This window comes from Lampetra planeri, chromosome 19 (assembly GCF_965212315.1).
Source record: "Lampetra planeri chromosome 19, kcLamPlan1.2.h2, whole genome shotgun sequence".
NCBI lineage: Eukaryota > Metazoa > Chordata > Hyperoartia > Petromyzontiformes > Petromyzontidae > Lampetra > Lampetra planeri.
The window spans coordinates 6,630,786-6,650,189 of record NC_136125.1 but is presented as its reverse complement, the minus strand read 5'-3'; the positions used below and the strand labels follow the sequence as shown (position 1 = coordinate 6,650,189).

The following is a 19,404-nucleotide window of genomic DNA, read 5'->3' as shown; positions in this document are numbered from 1 at the left end:
ACCACCACCAGCGCCGCCACCTCCAACCCACCACCAACACCATTTGTCGCGCGGTGCACGGCACGGCGCTTGCGCTACGTTCTAACGCCACTGACCCCCCCCCACCCAACCACCCACCCCACCCACCCCACCCAGACCGTCATTACTGCGCTCGCTCCATCGCGGACAGATTGCGTCACCAAAACACGGACGGAGCAGGGTTAGACAGGGAGGAAGAGAGAGAGGAGGAGGAAGAGAGAGGGGAGGGAGAGCGAGCGAGAGGGAGGGAGGGAGGGGAGAGGCGACGCCACTGTTAGTCAAAGAAGAAGGTGGGAGGTGTGGTGTGTGGTGGTGGGGGGGGACTTCCTCGGAGTAATTGCGACGAGGATCGAGCAGAAGCAGAGAGACACGAGGAGGAGAAAGAGGCCGCGTCTCTCTCGCTCGTTCTCTCTCTTTCTAAATCTCGCGCGCGCGCACGCGAAGAAAGCGTCGCGCAATCCAAGTTTTTTGCGCGCGCGGTTCATTTCGAGACTACATAGCCCCCCTCCATCCACCTCCTCCTCCTCCTTCTTTCCTTCCTTCCTTCCCTCCTTCCCTCCCCCTAAGCTCCCATGGCTGTCCCCGCTCCCCTCGTGCCTCCCTCGTCCGTCATGCACCCTGCGAGCGCTCCCGTGCCCGGCGGGGCCATGTACCGCCAGGAGAGCAAGAGCGAGCAGCCTTTCGGACCCCCATCCCCGGGAGACCACCCGCCGGCGAGCGGCGGCGGTGGCGGCGGCGGTGGAGGTCTCGGCTCTCAACGCAGGCCCGAACACAACAAGGGCTACCCGGTGTCTCCTCCCGTCGAGAACTTGGCCCTCAGAGATCTCTACTGGTCCGAGTCGAAGACCCCGTGCTCTACGCCGTCCCCCTCGGAGTCGGCGTCGCCCGGAGGAGTCGCGTTCCTGCCCGACACCAAACCGCCCGTCTTCTCCGGCTCACCCACCTCGGAGTGTCCGTCTCAAGGTGGTGTTGGTGGTGGTGGCGGTGGCGTTTACATGCCCGACAGCAAACCCGTCTACCTGATGACCGAAGGCGCATCCATGAGTGTGGGCACCGTGGGGGGCGCGCCGATCTTCCGCTCCGCGGGGGTTCCCGGCGGCTCGGAGCAAAAGTCGCCCTTCTCGTCGCACGGCTCCGGTTCCTCGGACGGCTCCCCCGCATCGCTGCTCAGCGGCCTTTATCTGGCACAAGAGCAGCACAAGTCCGCCTACGCGCCCAGCAGCCCGCCCGCGTCTCTACCGCAACAGCAGAGCCTGCAGCAGCAGCAGCAGCAACAGCAGCAGCAACCGCAGTCTCAACCGCAACAGCAGCAGCAGCAACCACCGCAACCGCAATCAGCGCCTCCTCCTCCTCCACCTCCCGATGGCTCAACGCCCATGCCGCCGCACCATCACCACCACCACCACGGCGGCGGCGTTGGCGGCGGTGGTGTTGGCATCGGGAGCGGTCCCTCGCCACTCTCGTCCCGGGGCGTGTACCGGGTCGAGCCGGGGACTAAATCCATGTTCCCCGCGTCACCCGCGGGCGACATTAAGCAGTGCTCGCTCGAAGCTCAGTTCGCAGCAGCAGCAGCAGCCGCTGCTGCTGCTGCAGCTGCCGGTGGCGGTGTTGGTGGTGGAGTCGCTTGCGTGAGCGGCGCGGGTGGCGACAAGAAGGTTGTGTACTGCACTCCGCCGCCGGTGGAGAACACGCCGGCTCACAACGAGTGCCGGCTCGTCGAACTCCACGGCGCCAAAGTGGCGTCGTTCACCGTGCACGGCCAAGAGCTCATCTGCCTGCCGCAGGCGTTCGACCTCTTCCTCAAGCCCCTCGTCGGCGGCCTCCACACGGTCTACACGAAGCTCAAGCGGCTGCACATCGTGCCTGTGGTGTGCAACGTGGAGCAGGTGCGAGTGCTGCGCGGCATGGGAGCCATTCAGCCCGGCGTGAACCGCTGCAAGCTCATCTCGCGGCACGACTTCGAGACGCTCTACACGGACTGCACGAACACGAGGTGAGGGTTGGGGGGGGCACGAGGTAGCGCGGCCTCCTTTCTATCCATCTCCTCCTCCTCCTACTCCTCCAGAGATGAACTACCTCTTCGTTTTTCCTCTTCGCCACCTCTTCCCTCTCCACCTCCTCTTCCCTCTCCTACTGCTCCTCGTCTTCCCCTCTCCTCCCGCCGCTCCCACCGCGTTATCCATCGCCTCGTCCGCAACTTCGTCTCACACAAAGAGCCCCCGTATAGCATCAATAGACTGTTGGGGCAAGCGCTGTTAGCGAGCACCTATGAAAGCCGGAACGGTACACGAGAGGGGGTGGGTGGCCAACACCACACTCGGCCGCCTTTGTCTCCCCAGTGGCGATGTTTGCACACCGCACCAGGTACTCATTTGAGGCTGAGTCGACCTAGGGGAGGCCCAGGACCGGTTCAGATAATCGTTACTGGTGTTGATCGTAAGCGGAAATCGAACTCGGGTCGCTGGGTTCGTAGCGCAGCGCGCTAACCGCTACACCGCCCCCCCCCCACGCATACATTCCTCATTATGCTCGTGTTGCAACTTCTCATCCAACCTCGTCGTTCACCTCGTGAATAGGATTTGTTTGTTTTGTAAGTCAGGGTTTACTGGAAACACAGCCCCCAGTGTCCCCACATCGCCAATCGGCAAGTGACAACATGACTACCGAAGTAGTACTTATTAAGAACTTATGAAGAACTTACTGTATAATGATCCGGGAAGACTTCACAGATTTCACATGAGAAACTACAGAGGACAGGATTCCTGGGGGCAACCGGGACGGGTGGCAACTGGCTGCACCTCCACCAACGCACCATCCCCCCCCCCCCCCCTGCTCTTCACAACACCTCTTTCTCCTGCACCTCTTCCTGCACCTCTTCCTACTTCGCTCCGACACGCCGGTGGTGCGGGTGGGGGTTCGAGGGGGATGTGGATGATGATGATGCCAAGACGGATGGGATCACAAAGTGCTTTGTGCCCGTCAGAGTAATCCTTTACATTCGCAGCATTAATGATGTCAATCACTCCCGCGTCTCGCGGCCGAGCTGCTGCTGCTGCTGCTGTACACGGCTCTCCGCGGTTGTACCGCGTGCTCTTCGGCGAACTGGTCCGACGTTTCGCATCCTCCTCCTCCTCCCTCCCTCCCTCCTACCTCCCTCCTACCTCCTTCAGTTGCTGCAAATGACTCTTCTTTGTTGCCGAAATGTCTCAGTGTCTTTCACGAAGAAGCTACCCACCCACCCAGCGCGGGCGTGCGTGTGTGTGTGCGCACGAAACGTCGGACCATCATGCCGAACAACACGCGTCGGATGGAGAGCGTAGCGAGGGTTGTCGTGTTTGGTTTATCCCAAGGGCGCAGCGTGACCTCTTGCCGTCACTTCTATCAAGATTTGCCCCCCTTGTTCAAACGAATTTTGTTCTGATAACGATGATGGAGAGATGATGGAGGAGGGAGTATAGGAGTTTCACCAATCTTTGCGTGATCCACCAATCCTTTCATTCCAAACGCCGCATCGCACGTGCGCCACGGAGTCCGGCGTAGACGAAGACGATGATGATGATTGGAAGATGGAACTGAATTAAGATATTGTGGGAGAGTCACGGGGGTGAAAGACAGATGGAGGAAACGGGGAGAGTGGAAGACGAGGTCGGGGTGTGGGGTGGGGAGTTGGTTGGGAGGCTGGGTAGAGGGAGTATATGTGTCATCACAACTATATTAGTTCCACACACACACAAAGCTCTCTACGTGATCCACCATCCCTCATCTCCAGCGATCGCTGAATCACGCGGACGCGCGGGCGGGCAGTCGCCACGGCCGCCGCTGCGCTCGCTCGGATGAGAGATCGCGAATTTTGTGAGTGGAGCGATCATCTGTGTCTCGAGATGAGATGATGAGTTGAAGAGGATTTAAAGTGTTCGATGATAGACGAGGAGGAGGTGAAGGAGGAGGAGGTTGAGGAGCGATGGAAGATAACAGCATAATGTAGCCGCGTGTTGTTGTACTCATATCTCTCATGAAGAAATGATAACACTATAATAATGATGACAATTATAATGGGAGATGTGGGGTGGAATCGCGACGCGGTGATTCTACCCCAAGCGGTCTCTCACTGCACGCCGTGAAAGTTTCAGTTTTCACGACAACCCCGGGAGCTCTCTGTCTCTCTCTCTCTCTCACGCGCTCTCTGGGAGAGTTGTACCGCGTGTCGCTCGGCATGAGGTCCGACGTTTCGCTCCCGCCGCGCGGCCGGCACTTACGGTACGAGAAACGAACGAAACGAAATCTATGACGTTTTCAGTTGGCCAAGTATCCTAAATTGAGTTCCTGAAAGAACTCACCTGCTGTAGAAAACTCGCACACCATGCGCTTGCTTGCGAAACGTCGGACAACCGCGTCGAACAACACGGGAATTCAATTGATGCCCGCGGGCGGAAGCTCGCCAGCGCGTGCTGATGCGAAACGTCGGACGATCGTGCTGGAGAGTTGGTTCCAGACCCCAAACCGCGGTTTCTTCTCAGTGGCCTGCAATGTTTCGGAGCCCTCTCTCTCTCTTTAGTCTCTCGGCTACACTCGGGCGGAAACGCGCGACTTTGACGCGTTATTTGAGCGTAAAGAAAGGCCGCACGCTCCCTGGGCGTTCGCGCGTGTCCCCGTTGGATGTTTGCGCGTCCATCGCCAAAGTCCGCAAGACGCATGACTCCCGTGTCGTCTCGTGCCTCCTCCATTTGTCGAACACGACAACTCGAAGACTCCCCCCTCCCACCCCCCCCGCCATCTCTATCTGTCCATCTGTCGCCTTTCACCGATTAAAGTTCGGTTGGCTACGTACGGCGCAAAGGAAGTTCAGCGGATATAACAATAGGGGTTTACCCTTTCTGGCAATAAAGCAGGCGTTCAGATTTACATACACCAAACAGAAACCAGTGTTTTGTTTCTCAAGGAATTATGTATGCATGAACCACACAAGGCGGTTGTGGTGAACAGCGAACAAACAAATAACAATCTCTGATAAATCGTCTTTGGGTCTTTCGGTAAAGCCACGTAGTGAGAAAAAAGAATAAATACGAATTATAATTTTTTATTATTTTTTCTATCTACGTGGCTTTACCAAAATACCCAAAGAATATGAATTCCTGCAGTCACGAAAGCTTTAAGTCATGTTCTGATGAATATATGGCGTTGTCTTCGAAACTGATTGGTCCACACCGGAGACAGCTTTCTCTTGAGCCTCGTCTCAAAGTGTTCGACCACAGAACGCCAAAAGGCGAGCGGCGAGCGGCGAGCGGCGTGCAAACAAAGTTGGACAGGCACCGGACTGTAAAACTACCTTAAGCCCCCGGTGTCTGCCCGTAATTATCGGCACCCACTGGAGACCCCCGTCCCGTTGAATAGCCGCGCGCGCGCGTGGCACGCCGAGGTGACGGGCGCGTTGCGTCGCGCGGCGCTTGAACGGCGTCTTAACGGGTCACGCGCGCGCGCGCACGCGTGAGTAACAGATACGCAAGATACGCGTAAGATGTATCTATATGTGTGCGTGTGTGATATATACATACAACGTCATCATCAGCCGTGATCGATCCGCTGCTGGATGAAGGCCTTCCCAAGCCGCCATCGTCTCAGAGTCACGGATCCGCGACCGAACAATCCATGCAGTGCTTGCCTTTGACGCAAAGCTGATTTAATCGCTCCATCTCCCAGGTGACGGCTTTTCTCGGACGCGTTCAGTAGCAAATTTGCTAATCAACAAGACAAAAGATCCTCCGTATAGCCTTAAACAACTTTTAGGGCAGGTGTTGTTCGCGAGCACTGATGAAGGCCGGCACGATACACGAGGGGGTGGGTGGCCAGCACCACGCCTGACCGCCTTTGTCTCCCCAGTGGCGATGTCTACACACCACACCAGGTACTCATCTGAGGCCGAGTCGACCTAGGGGAAGCCCGAGACCGGTTCAGATAATCGTCACTGGTGATGACCGTGAGCGGGAATTAAACTCGGGTCGCACGCACGGCACTCGCGCGCACTCACGCGCATGTATCGACAACATCGACAATCAATAAAACCGGAACTACTTCGACTCTTGGAAGTGTTCAAGTCCCGGTTCAAATCCTGCCCCTGTCCCCTCTGCTCGTGACTCTCTCCGTGTCCGTGAAGTGTCGTGGCCCGGACCTTCACCCTGCGCTGGAAACTACTAGTTCTCGACCGGTGTTTAAATAAAACAATCGGGGAAGAGATTTTTAAATGTAATTGTTCCGAGACCCACCCCACGGTGTGAAGTCCAGTCTCCAACTCTTAACGAAACCCACTCCATCTCTCTCTCTGACCTTTCTAATGTACGTGCTACGAAGTAGGGCCATTGCCCGAAACGTCGCCTGTTTTGCGTTGACGAGCGCGCTTGTGTTTAGTTGTCTCGCAAATCCAGTCGTTTCCCCACTTGCAACGATGCCGCTAGCAAATTGCTTCCTCTTGTCGGAGTCTCGACACGAGTGAAGCAATCACCCGCAATCATCATCATCATCATCGCCACTTACTGTGCTTCGTCAGTTCACGCGCCACGCCGCGCCAGTCCGGTTGGTGAATTGTTTGACCATACTTCGCCACTCTGGTCATTGCGAGTTGGTGACAGGCCGATGTTTCGAGTGGGGAAACCAGCGCGCGGCGGGGATTAGAAGGGGGGGGGAGTATTGCGGTTGAGCCGGGGGAGGAAGGGTTACCGGTTCAGATCTCACTCGCCACTGATGTTCGCCGTGCGTGGCCCCGGATTCGAACGCAGCTCTCCCACCTCTGCTCCCCACCCCCACCCCCCTTCCTCCCCGCCGGGTTCGTGGCGCAGCGTGCTCGCCGCTGCATCATCACCTCGACCTCTGTGCGCGTGTGTATCTCTCCTTGGGGAGCGGTGGTGTTGTGGTTAGCGCACTGCACACCACGAACCCCGGCCGAAACCAGAGTTCGACTCCCGCTCACGACTCTACAACGGCGGCGAACGTTTTTGTTCTCTACTTAGGTCGACTCAGCCTTGAGTGCGGGGTCTATTATAATTACACATCGGCAACTTGGGGAGACAACAGCGTGTTGCTCCCGCCGCCCCCACCACCCGACCCTTGTGTTCCGTTATCGGCCTCCACGATCGGCGCTAAATCAGCAGCACAGCACTTGCCCGCAGCAGTCAGCTCGAGGCTGCTGTACGGGGGATCTTACCCGTCCCTCCCGGAGTGTTTGTACAGAGGGCGCTGAGTTGGGGGATTCATTGCCCTGGATGTCCGCCCAATTGACTCGCGCTCGCGATGGAGTTTGTCTATGCACGTGCCACTTGCTGCTGCTGCTACACGCGAGGACATGAATGCAACATCACCCGCAAAACACACTGAACGATAACACACAATAGCGGTACAATAGTCCGTTCGTTTGCCGAGGGCGCGACCCCACGGAGTCTCGAGATTGGCACGTTCTGTTTTACGTGACAAAGCCTTTGCTACTAATTGGCTGTGTCGGGTGGTGGCGGCGGGTTTAACGACACGTTCATATTTTACGCGATCTAATCCAAAACACATTTATTATGGAGCGTTTTAACTTCGTGGGGTGGTGGCAGGATGGGGGGGGGGGGGTTATCTGACAAAGTGTCCGCACAGGATGGGTCCAGCAGACCCCGCGTTGCTTCCGTGTAGCCGTCGACCTACGTGCATTGATTAAAGTCGCGCAAATTCACGTGTAGGTAGGGACCGACTCCGAATGGGGGGGGGGGGGGGGAGGGGGGGGGTGACTCCGAATGGGCAATCACTTTACTCACGACGACGACCTTCTCAAGAAAGAAGACAAACGCAGAGCCACCTGCAATGTCCCCGACTCTCGCCTTTAATTTAAGAAGGCGATGGGACGTGGCTGTCCAAAGAAGGCGATGTAACGTGGTTGCGTGAAGCTTCAACGATTCGTAAGAACGATGAATCGTCAGCAGTCAACGATACGGGGGGGGGGGGGTGAGTCGGCTGAGGCGCGCGGTGGAGATTATTTAAAACGCAGGGATTTTTTTTGTTTGTAATCGCGAAATGACCACAGCTGCTGTTGGGGGAAGGGCCTTCATCCAGCGGTGGATTGAACATGGCTACCGCTGCTGCTGATGATGATGATAATGCTGCTGATGATTATAAAAGAATGTTCAAACAATGCGTAATTTTCAGAAGTTCCCTGGGCAATGAACACGATAATGATTGATGGAGAGACATTCTTAGTAAGGATTATTGTTATTACTTATATGGGACTATTTTATTTGAGATTATCTTTGGCATGTGAGTCTGACTTCTTGCCTTCCCCCATCATCTACCACCCCGGCTTGGAACTCACCGAATTGTCATGCACTATGAAGAAGGACCATGGCCCGAAACGTCACCGATTAACTACTCTAGCAGTTTGTTCTATTGCTGTAGTTGGCCCACCTGATGATGATTGCTTGTGTTGCGATCGAAACGTCGTGATCTATTATTTTTTTACCTCCGTGACTTTACCGAAAGAACCAATGAGTATGGATTCCTGCAGTCACGAAAGCTTCAAATCTATATATTTTTTATTTTTGTCTATGAACGCCACTCAACGGGGTCGTTGTTGACGAACGCGTGGAGTGTTGTTGTTGACTTTGCTTGTGTAACCACTGCCAACGCAGCAGCCGCAGCCGCAGCAGCAACGGACTTGGACATCGGCGGTGTCTGTTCACGGTATTTGTTAGCCGGGTTTATGTTGGCGGTGTTTTAAGTGGCGGGGTTTGTTTCTCCGCGTGTTCGCTGGGCGATATTTGCAGCGGGCGGCTGTTGCCAGCGCGCTGCCGCTTGCACCTGCGGTGTGTTCGATTGTCGCTTCTATAACTGACGGTGTGTTCGATTGGCGTGTCTATAACCGGCGGTGTGTTCCATTGATGCCTCGATAACTGGTGGTGTGATCGATTGGCGCTTCTTTAACCGGCGGTGTGTACCACTGATGCTTCTATAACCAGCGGAGTGTTCGATTGGCACCTCTATAACCGTGGCGGTGGCTCTCGCTGGCAATGGTCTCTTCACCGCGTTTCGTGTTTTTGTTGTTACTGTTGGCGGCGTTTGCGTTGCCCGCGGAACTTTGAGCGAGCTCCACGGAATCAGAATCTTTATTTAGCCCGGAGGAATCCGATGAGCTGTGAGGCTCTTCGTCGCAGATGTCCAGCTAGACGTCAGGGTACCGCCAGCTCATTGCGAGATACATCCAACATCCCCCCTAACTCCACCCCCTTCAATTCCCACCAACCCCCCCCCCCCCGCAAACTCTCCACCCTCTATGACCCCCACCACCCCCGATTGTGCCCCCGTACCCTTCCTCCTCTGCGCGCGACCGCCCCAGTCACCAGCGCCGAGTGACCCCGCCGTGTATTGACCCAGGGGGAGCATCGTTGAGCCTCAGGGCTGCTCTTGAAGTGGGTCCTGCTCCATTCATGATATTTGGCCCGATTCCATCACGAGCACGTGGCTTGACCTTCGGTGGTGGGAGGAATCCCGGGCGGAGAACCCGCGGGGGGGGGGGGAATAGCTCACCACGCCCACGTGCCAGGGGTTGTAACACCGCACGCCGGCTGGCACTCATCGGCTTAACGAACCCACTTGCTGTACTGCTCGGGCAGGGGTGGCCAACATGTCATAGACCAAGAGCCCAAACGTACCCCATGAGTTCTGCAAAGAATCAAGTGTGTGTATATATATATGTGTGTGTGTGCATATATATTGACAGTTATCGGCACAGCACGGGAGACATTAGTTATTCTTTGCTGCTACTTGTGATAGTAGCGCGTTCTGCGTTCTGCCCCTTCGATAGAGACGCACGTGGTGGATTAAAGAGTCGCATGCGGCTCGGGAGAGACGCCACAGTTGACCACCGCTGCGATGGGGTTTGGTTGTATCACAACATCTCTGCGTGATCCACCGACCCTTGCCGCCAAAGCGCTTGATCACACACATGTACCGCCACAACCAGCACCAACACACAGCCACTCAGGCCGGATCCGCAACCCGAGCGATCCGTTGCGGCTCCAAAACTCGCTCTCGAAATCGCATGCAGCCTGCTTTGTCCACATCTGAGCGAGTAGTTGTGCAACAGGGGAACCACGCGGCGCATTCAGGATTCTTGACGACCCATCACAGCGCGTGAGAGCACGGCACACGATGACGAAACGCGTCGCTACAAATTGCCGAGGTTGCACAAGCGCTCGCAACCGGTTGCACGAGACATCCACGTATCAAGTGTTGCACGCAACCAAGTTGCGCAACTGGGCCTGTAACAGTTGGTATTAGCCCACATTGATGACAGCAAATTGACTGTCAACCATACTTGCAACTCGTTGCACGCGGTCCATTGGGAGTTGTTTGACGATACCTCGCCACGCCGGTCGATGTGCCAGAATCGGGGAATTGAATCGCTGCATCACCGGTCCGCGTGTCGGGACAGTAAGCAGGCTTGGGGTCAACACATTGCCAGGGATGGTGATAATGATGATCATGGAGACGATTATGATGAGAATGAAGATGATTATGAAGATGATTATGATGATGATTATGATGATGATGAAGATGATGAAGATGATTTGATGATGAAGATGATTATGATGATGAAGATGATGAAGATGATTATGATGATGATTACGATGATGATTACGATGATGATAGCCGATGGACGAGATTGACGAGGGACTGGCAGCCGACGGGACAGGGACACGAGAGTTACGACCACCGTGGAGACGGAGCGATGAGATGAGGAGCGAGATGGATCGTGGCGGCATCGCTGGATCGTGGGGGATGGCAACGTCACTTGGGAGGCCTTCGTCCAGCAGTCGATAGCTCCTGGCAGACGATGACGACGACGATGACGACGATGATGATAATGCTGATGACACGGGGATCTCCTCCTCCACCTCCTGTGCTCCATCAACGCCATCCTCCGAATCTGCTTCATTATTCTCCATCCCATCCTCATCCTAATCACGGCCATCGTCATCATCATCAGCCTCATCCTCCGTATCACCACCACCACCACTATCATCATCATCAGTCTCATGCTCCCTATCAACACCACCATCATCATCAGTCTCATCCACCGTATCAACATCACCATCATCATCATCAGTCTCATCCACCGTATCAACATCACCATCATCATCATCAGTCTCATCCACCGTATCCCCTTCGTTGTCATCATCATCAGCCTCATCCTTTCTATCAACACCACCATCGTCAGCATCATTATCAGCCTCATTCTCCCTATCAACACCACCATCATTATCATCATCAGTCTCATCCTCCATACCAACACCACCACCACCACCATCATCATCAGCCTCATCCCCCGTACCAACACCACCATCATTATCATCATCAGTCTCATCCTCCAAATCAACACCACCACCACCATCATCATCAGCCTCATCCCCCGTACCAACACCACCACCATCATCATCAGTCTCATCCACCGTATCAACATCACCATCATCATCATCAGTCTCATCCAACGTATCACCATCATCATCATCATCAGCCTCATCGCCCCTACCAACACCACCATCATCATCAGTCTCATCCAACGTATCACCTTCATCATCATCATCATCAGCCTCATCCCCCCTACCAACACCACCATCGTCAGCATCATTTCCCCGCTTCTGCCCCTCCTCCACCCCGAGTCGGGCGTGAGAGGAGGGAGATCCGCTCCCCGGGCATCACGATCTGCGCCGTTCGCCTCTCTGTGAATACGCAACGCGAGCGCCTTCATTACCACTTAATTAGAATTTGTTCAAAGTCATCACAGTGCGCCGATGTGCGAGGGCGGGGGTGATGGGGACAGTGGGGGGGTGGGGGTCGTGAAGTGCTATGAGAGTGAGAGGAGTCGTGGCGCAGCGGTGAGCGTCACACTCCAACCACCCCCCCCCCCCCGCGGCGACCTGGGTTCAATTCCAACTAACGACCCAATAACAAGTGGCGAATGTCTAAATCAAAATAAAAAAAACAGGCCTGGGCCTCCCCTAGATTGACTCAGCCTTGAAATGAGTACCTGGCGTGCTCACTGGGTATTCCTCAGAGCTGGGGAGACAAAGGGGGCCGGGCGTGGTGCTGGCCACCCACCACCCACTCTTCCGCATGCCGCAACGGCCTTCATAGCTGCTCGCTGAACAAAAAGCACTTACCCAAAGAGCCTATGAATGCCTCTACGGGGGATCTTTGTCTTTGTGCAGTCGCATCCGCACCTCCGATCGTCAGCGATTGACCAGTGTGGTGAAGTATGGTCAAGCAAATCCCCGTCACCGATGGGGGTCGGGGAGGCCTTCATCCAGCGGCGGATTGACAACTGTCTCTGATATTTTTTACTGGCAAATGAGGTTCCAATGGTGTAAATGCTTTACCCCGAGCTCTCATACTCTGTTGGTGCATTGTCTTTGAGTTGTGCGCCTTTTGGCGTCATCTGGTCCAACACCATGTGAAACTAGGCTCTAAGGAAAGCTGTCTCGGGTGTGGACCAATCAATTTCAAGGACAGTGCATACATTATCAGAGTTGTGTTTTTTGTTTGCATTATGACTGCAGGTATTGTGGTCTATGCAAACATGACTCCTTGTAAAAAAGGTGTCAGTTTTGTTGCCAGATAGAAGGGTAAAAAACCAATTATCAACTGTCTCTGAGTTATTGCTCTTTAGCCTGCAAGCGCATCCGTGTTGCGCGTACCGTCTTGTAGCGGCTTCGGGAGTGTAACCATCAGCGCTGTAAAGACAAAGTTGGCCGGGAGTGGTGCTGACCACGCAACCCTAATCATAGGTGCTCGCTACCGCAGGTACTTGCGCCAACAGTCTATGGAGGCTACACGGGGGATCTTTGTCTTTTGCTTTATTTGAAGTTCTAAGGTGGGAGTGGGGGAGGGGGGACGGACAAAGTTACCTATGATTAGAAGACCACTATCACGATCACCGATATCTCGACTGGTATCAACTATCACCACCACCAGAATCATTATTACCACCACCATGATCGCTATCACTACCACCACCACAATCATCATCATCACCACCACAACCATAACAGCGATCACAGCCATCAACACCAACCTCCATCACTCCAGTCAAACGCGTTCCGCCTACAGATACAGAGTGGCACAGATAATTATATTTAACTATCGATAACTATTTTTTTTTAGCAGCTAAGGCCCACTGAGCTATTTCGCTCTTCTTTCATAAGCAACGTCACCACAAATGATAGCTCAACGAAGTGGCTTATCGCGTCTAATTTTTTTGACAGCCAAATACTCTAAACGCACGTTGATTCTATTCAAACTACAAATCTACAGCAGGTGTCAGGATCTGAATCCAACCCTCGACCTCCTGTACACCAGGCGAGGTAGTTAACATCTCCTAGCCACCGTGATGATGAGAGAGAGACACGCAAACTCCATATATACAGCAGGCGTCAGGGTCTGGATCGAACCCACGACCTCCTGTATACCAGGCGAGGTAGTTAACATCTCGCCACTGTGGCGGGTTCCCCACGTATTGCTGCCGCTGTGGTTGTTGTTGTGGTGGATTGTTGTTGTTGTTGTTGTGGCTGCTGCTGCTGCTGGTGTTGTTGTTGTTTAGCGCAGCGGCTGTTTTAACACCGCCTTAATTCGGTGTCACAACGTGCAACGCCCAATTGAAATGACAAACAAATTACACCTCACAGCTCGGGAGCGCCCGCAGTCAGAACATAAAGACAAAGACAAAGACCCCCCGTATAGCCTTAGCAGGCTTTAGGGGCAAGTGCTGTTAGCGAGCACCTATGAAGGCCGGCACGGCACACGAGGGGGTGGGTGAAAAACATGACGCTCGACCGCCTTTGTATCCCCAGCGGCGATGTTTACACATCGCACCAGGTACTCATTTGAGGCTGAGTCGACCTAGGGGAGGCCCAGGACAGGTTAAGATAATTGTCACCGGTGTTGGCCGTGAGCGGAAATCGAACCCGGGTCACCAGGTTCGTAGCGCAGCGCGCTAACCGCTACACCACCGCTCCCCACACACACGCACACACACGCACACACACGCACACACACGCACACACACACGCACACACACGCACACACACGCACACGGACGCACACACACGCACATACACACGCACACACATACGCACACACACGCACACGGACGCACACACACACACACACGCACACACGCACACACATACGCACACACACGCACACACATACGCACACACACGCACACGGACGCACACATATTAACGCAAACACACACGCACAGGCACGTACACACAAACGCAAAGATCCCCCGTATAGCCTTAACAGGCTGTTGGGGCAAGTGCTGTTAGCGAGTAGCACCTATGAAAGCCGACACTGTGGCACACGAAGGGGTTGGGTGGCCACACACACACATACACGCGCACACTCAACTAGAAGCGGAGAATGCAAACGAATTTGGGAGCGAAAGAGACAGGGAAAAAAAAAATAATCCGTGCTGAAAAAATAATTAGGATTTAATTCGATTGGGAATTATTAGAGAGAAATGTCAGACGCGTCGAATATTGCTCTCAAAACGCAGAGAAGGGAGCGAGAGAGAGAGTGTGAGAGATAAGAGGGAGATAAGAGAGAGAGGGGAGAGAGAGAGTTTTTTTTTGCAGGTGACATGTGCTGCTTATTGCTGATGGGCCGAGAGCGCAATTAACAACTCTTGAAAGGTGATGCCGCCGGTCTGACTGCGTCACGTTTCTCTATGACAACAACAGGGAGGAGGAGAAGGAGGAGGAGGTTTGCGTGATCCAACTTATTTCTTTATTTTACTCGCGCGCCCCGGGTTCGACGAGCCGATGACGCTCGGCGAGGCGACGGCGCGAAACGTCGGAATTTTTTAAATTTATTTTGGGCAGAGTAATGTTGATTGCGCGTCGGCGCGCCGTGGATTGCGTTCACGAGTCGGCTAAACGCACCAAATGAGCAAACTGACGGGCGTGCCTGAGAACAACGCTCACGGTGGGCTACGCACGGGTGCGAACCAAGTAACGACGGACACACGCGCGCGCGCATATACGTAGAGGTAGTGCAGATCTTGGGCAGTTCTTGGGTGGCGCCGGCTAACCGTCCGGCTGCTGCTGCCGCTGCTGCTGATGTAGCTGCGGTAGCTTTGCGATGTTCCACGGGTGACTTCTACGTCTAACCGTTAAACAATGTTGGTGCAGGTGGTATGATGAGTCGAGGTTGTTGTTCCCGTGTGTGTGTGTGTGCGAAAGACGACCGGGCGTGGTGCCGCCCACACTCCCCCCCCCCCGACTCGTGTTCCGTGCCAGCCTTCGTAGGTGCTCGCTAACAGCACTTGACCCTACAGTCTGTTACAGGCTATACGGGGGGTCTTTGTCTTTGTGGATCTCGGGCAGGTCACCAATTGGAACGTTGCGAGTTCAAAATCCTAGTTTGCGGGGCGGAGGGGAGAGGGATTGAGGGGGGTTGACTCAGCCTATCATCTCTCCCCCGGGGTCTATAAAACGAATTTCCCCCTCGTGGGTTAGTCAACAGTTCTTGCCCTATGAATAGGCGCCCACACTCGCCATAGGAACGTGGAATTCCCACCAACGGCGTAGGGCTGAAAACAGGGAATGAACACCGCCTCTATGCTCGCCTGAGCAATACATCAATTCGACTTCTGTTCTTTGTTGGTGGTGATCGTCAGCGCGGATTAGTCGGGGCGATGTTTGTGCGTGTGTCACGTGCATATGCCATGCTGTGGGGAGCGGTGGGGGAGCGGTCAGCGCACTGCGCTACGAAAACCGATCACGGTCTCCTGGGCCTCCCCTAGGTCGACTCAGCCTCAAACGAGTACCGGCTGCGGTAGGTAAACATCGCCACAAGGGAGACAAAGGCGGTTGGGCGTGGTGCTGGCCACCCACCCACCCCCTCGTGTGCTGTTCCGTCCTTCATAGGTGCTTGGGAACAGCACTTGCCCCAACAGTCTGTTCAAGGCGACACGTCTTTGTTGCATGTCATGTATATGTCAAACTCTTTGGTTCTCTTGGTAAAGTCACGTAGGTATAAAAGAAAATAAATCACGACGTTTCGGGCGCAACACAAGCTGGGTCAGCGTGGTCTGCTGCTGATGCAGACTGTTTCAAAAGGTTTTTCAGCAGACCACGCTTTCCCACCTGATGACGGACGCTTGTGTTGCGCCCGAAACGTCGTGGTTTATTTTCCTTTAAACCTATGCAGTCACGAAAGCTTCAAATCATGTGACATGTCCGTCCCGTGACCTCCCGCCAGCAGCGAGCCGTCGATGCTTCATTCACGCGATGGCCTCGAAAGTGCACCTAGCCTGGCACAGGCGCTGTGCCACGATGTCACGGCTAAATGGGGGTTCTCGACATCTGAACCAGGTTTTGGGTTTCGCCAAGGTTTACTCGGCAGCCTCGATGTTGTCGCTCGCCTTCAACACTTTCCCCCAAATAGTCAATGTCGGCTATACGGGGAATCTTTGTGTCTGTGCGCGACTTAGATTCGCATTGGCATCGACACGCGTTAGCGCACGTGCGAGTGGATACGATCAGAGCAACGAGCGCCATGGCGCTTGTGCCAGGCTAGGTGCGCTTTGATTCCTTAAGCAATGCACGCTACCGCGAGCACGTGTTCAAACAGAAACCGACGTGCGCGCAAAATTAAACGCGTGCTCTCAAACGCATTGCTGGTGCCGAAACAATGGAAACTGTCGTGGTTGCACACGTGACAGCTTCATGCATTCGGCTGTGTCGGGTGGAGAAGGGGTATACGGCACACATTGGCATTGTTCTCACGCGATCTCACAACAACAATTATGAATCGTACGACTCACGTACACGCGATCGCGCACTTACACAAAGATAAAGACGCCCCGTATAGCCTGCACAGACTGTTGAGGCAAGTGATTTTATTCGAGCACCTATGAAGGCCGGCACGGCGCACGAGGGGGTGGGTGGTCAGCACCACGCCCGGTCGCCTTTGTGTCCCTAGTAGCGATGTTTACACATCGCATCAGGTACTCATTTGAGGCTGAGTCGACCTAGGGGAGGCCCATGACCGGTTCAGATAATCCTCACCGCTATTGGCCGAGGGCGGAAATCCAACTCGGGTCGCCGGGTTGGTAGCGCAGCGCGCTAACCGCTACACCACCGCTCCCCCACATACACACACACATCGAGACACACACACACACATATACACACACACACTCCTATAAACAAACATACACGCACAGACAGACGCATATAGACAAAGATCCCCCTGAAAGGATTAATTTACTTTCGGGGCAAGTGCTGTTGGCGAACACCAACGGAGTCCCGCACGGCGCGCGAGCCGGTTGGGTGGTCAGACCGCGTCTGTCTCCCCAGTGGCGATGTTCACTACACACCGCACCAGCTACTCATTTGAGGCGAGAATCGATCTCGAGGAGGCCCAGGACCGGTTCAGAGATAATCGTCATCGGTGTCGGCCGTGAGCGGGAATCGAACTCGGGTGGCCAGGTTCCATAGCGCTAACCGCTGCACTACCGCTCCACATGAGATACCACACACAGAGACAGCACACACAGAGCGCACACATACCGACAGCACACACACAGCACACACACAGCACACACAGCACACACAGCACACACAGAGCGCACACACAGCACATGAATGCGCACGCGCACAGACGCTCACACACGCGCGCGAGCACCATTAGCTCGCCCGTGCCCGGGTTGGAACTCGTGCTGATGGGTACCAAGGCGTCGTCACGGGCTCCAGGCACCGCGCGCAAGACGAGGAGGAGGAGGAGGCGATGACGGTGACGCGGAATGCGACTCCTGCATCGCGCGCTTCCCCATCACGCCGGGGGGTCCGCAGTGCCCGGCGTTAGTCTACGCGTGTGTGTGTGTGCGTGTGTGCGTGTGTGTGCGTGTGTGCGTGTACGTGTGTGTGCGTGTGTGTGCGTGTGTGCGTGTGTGTGTGCGTGTGTGTGCGTGAGTGTGCGTGTGTGTGCATGCGTGAGTGTGTGTGCGTGAGCGTGTGTGTGCGTGTGCATGTGTGTGAGTGTGCGTGTGTGCGTGCATGTGTGTGCGTGCATGTGTGTGCGTGCGTGTGTGCGAGTGTGTGTGCGAGTGTGTGCGTGCGTGAGTGTGCGTGCGTGTGCGTGCGTGTGCCGTGTCGATCTCCACAGGTGCTCGCTGATAGCACTTGCCCTAAACGTCTGTTAAGGCTACATGGGGGACCCCTTTGGCGGCCGGGCGTGGTGCTTGCCACCCCCCTCCTCCCCCCTTGTGTGCGGTTCCGGCCTTCATAGGTGCCACTCGATAACAGCGCTTGCCCCAACAGTCTGATGAAGGCTATAGGGCGGGGTGGGGGGTAACTGTATTTGTGTGCGTGCGTGCGTGCGTGAGCGAGTGTGAGTCTGGGGAGCGGTAAGTCAACCGCGACGAAACCCGGCGCCCCAAAGTTAAATTCTCGCTCATGACCAATACAGAGCGGGGCAAATTTGAACCCGTCCCAGGAGCGGTGTGTGAAGTGGTGTGTTACGTGGGTGACTGTGCCTGTGGCTGTGTGTGTGTGTTGTTTTTGGGGGTATGCTGCGTATTGTGTGTGTGTGTGTGAGTGCGGCGTGTGTGGGACTGGGGTATCATCTCACGCTGAAGAGCGCGCGTGTGTTTGTCGGGCAAACCTGGCGAACAACCAACGCCCGGCCGTCTTTGTCTCTAAATTTCCGATTTAAACTCCCAACACCGCCTGCTCATTTAAGGCGGAGCAGACCTAGGCGCAGCGCCTCGCGCTGGTTCAGAAACCACTCAGCCGGGTGTGCCCGGGTCCTGCGACACGGAATATTTATTTGCGCCCGGCACACCGCATCCAGTATACACGGAGCCACAGGTGTGGCTACTAGTTGCGTGTCTCTGCTCGAGTCTCTCTAAAAAGCAATCCCGTTAAAAAAAACCCATTCAATATAATATTGAGTGAGAAATTAAATGAAGATTGTTGTTGCATCGTCGCGGGCACCTTGAGCGATAGCGACGGTAGCGGATTCATCCACCAGTGGATTGATCTGCTGCTGCTGATGATGATGTTGGGGAATTATCCGAGGTTATGTCAACAATAGTAACCTCACCTCCTCCACCGTGTCGTCTCCCGCCACTCCGCGTTCGCTCCTGAGCAACTCTCCTTACCCAAACGCACACTCAACCCCGCTCCCCCCCTCGCTCTCGCCCCCTCGCTCTCCCCCCTCTCGATCTCCCCCCCTCGCTCCCCCCCCCCCCTGTCGCTCTCCCCCCCCCCTCACTCGTGTTTGAAGAGAGCGAGGTCGGAGCGCGCTCCCTGTCGCCTCGAGCGCTCGTTTGGTTTCCCCGAAGGCGTCATCCTCTCT

At 55.2% G+C, this 19,404-nt stretch overlaps 1 protein-coding gene across 1 annotated transcript in view; it reads left to right on the top strand.

Moving 5' to 3' along the window:
• The first annotated feature begins 351 nt into the window (after positions 1 to 351).
• Positions 352 to 19,404, top strand: part of DACH1 (dachshund family transcription factor 1) — a 168,907-nt gene continuing 149,854 nt past the window's right edge. Inside the window, exon 1 of the mRNA XM_078602693.1 lies at positions 352 to 2,011. Coding sequence (XP_078458819.1) covers positions 591 to 2,011 — 1,421 coding nt within the window. The 5' untranslated portion in view covers positions 352 to 590. The remainder of the gene's footprint in view (positions 2,012 to 19,404) is intronic.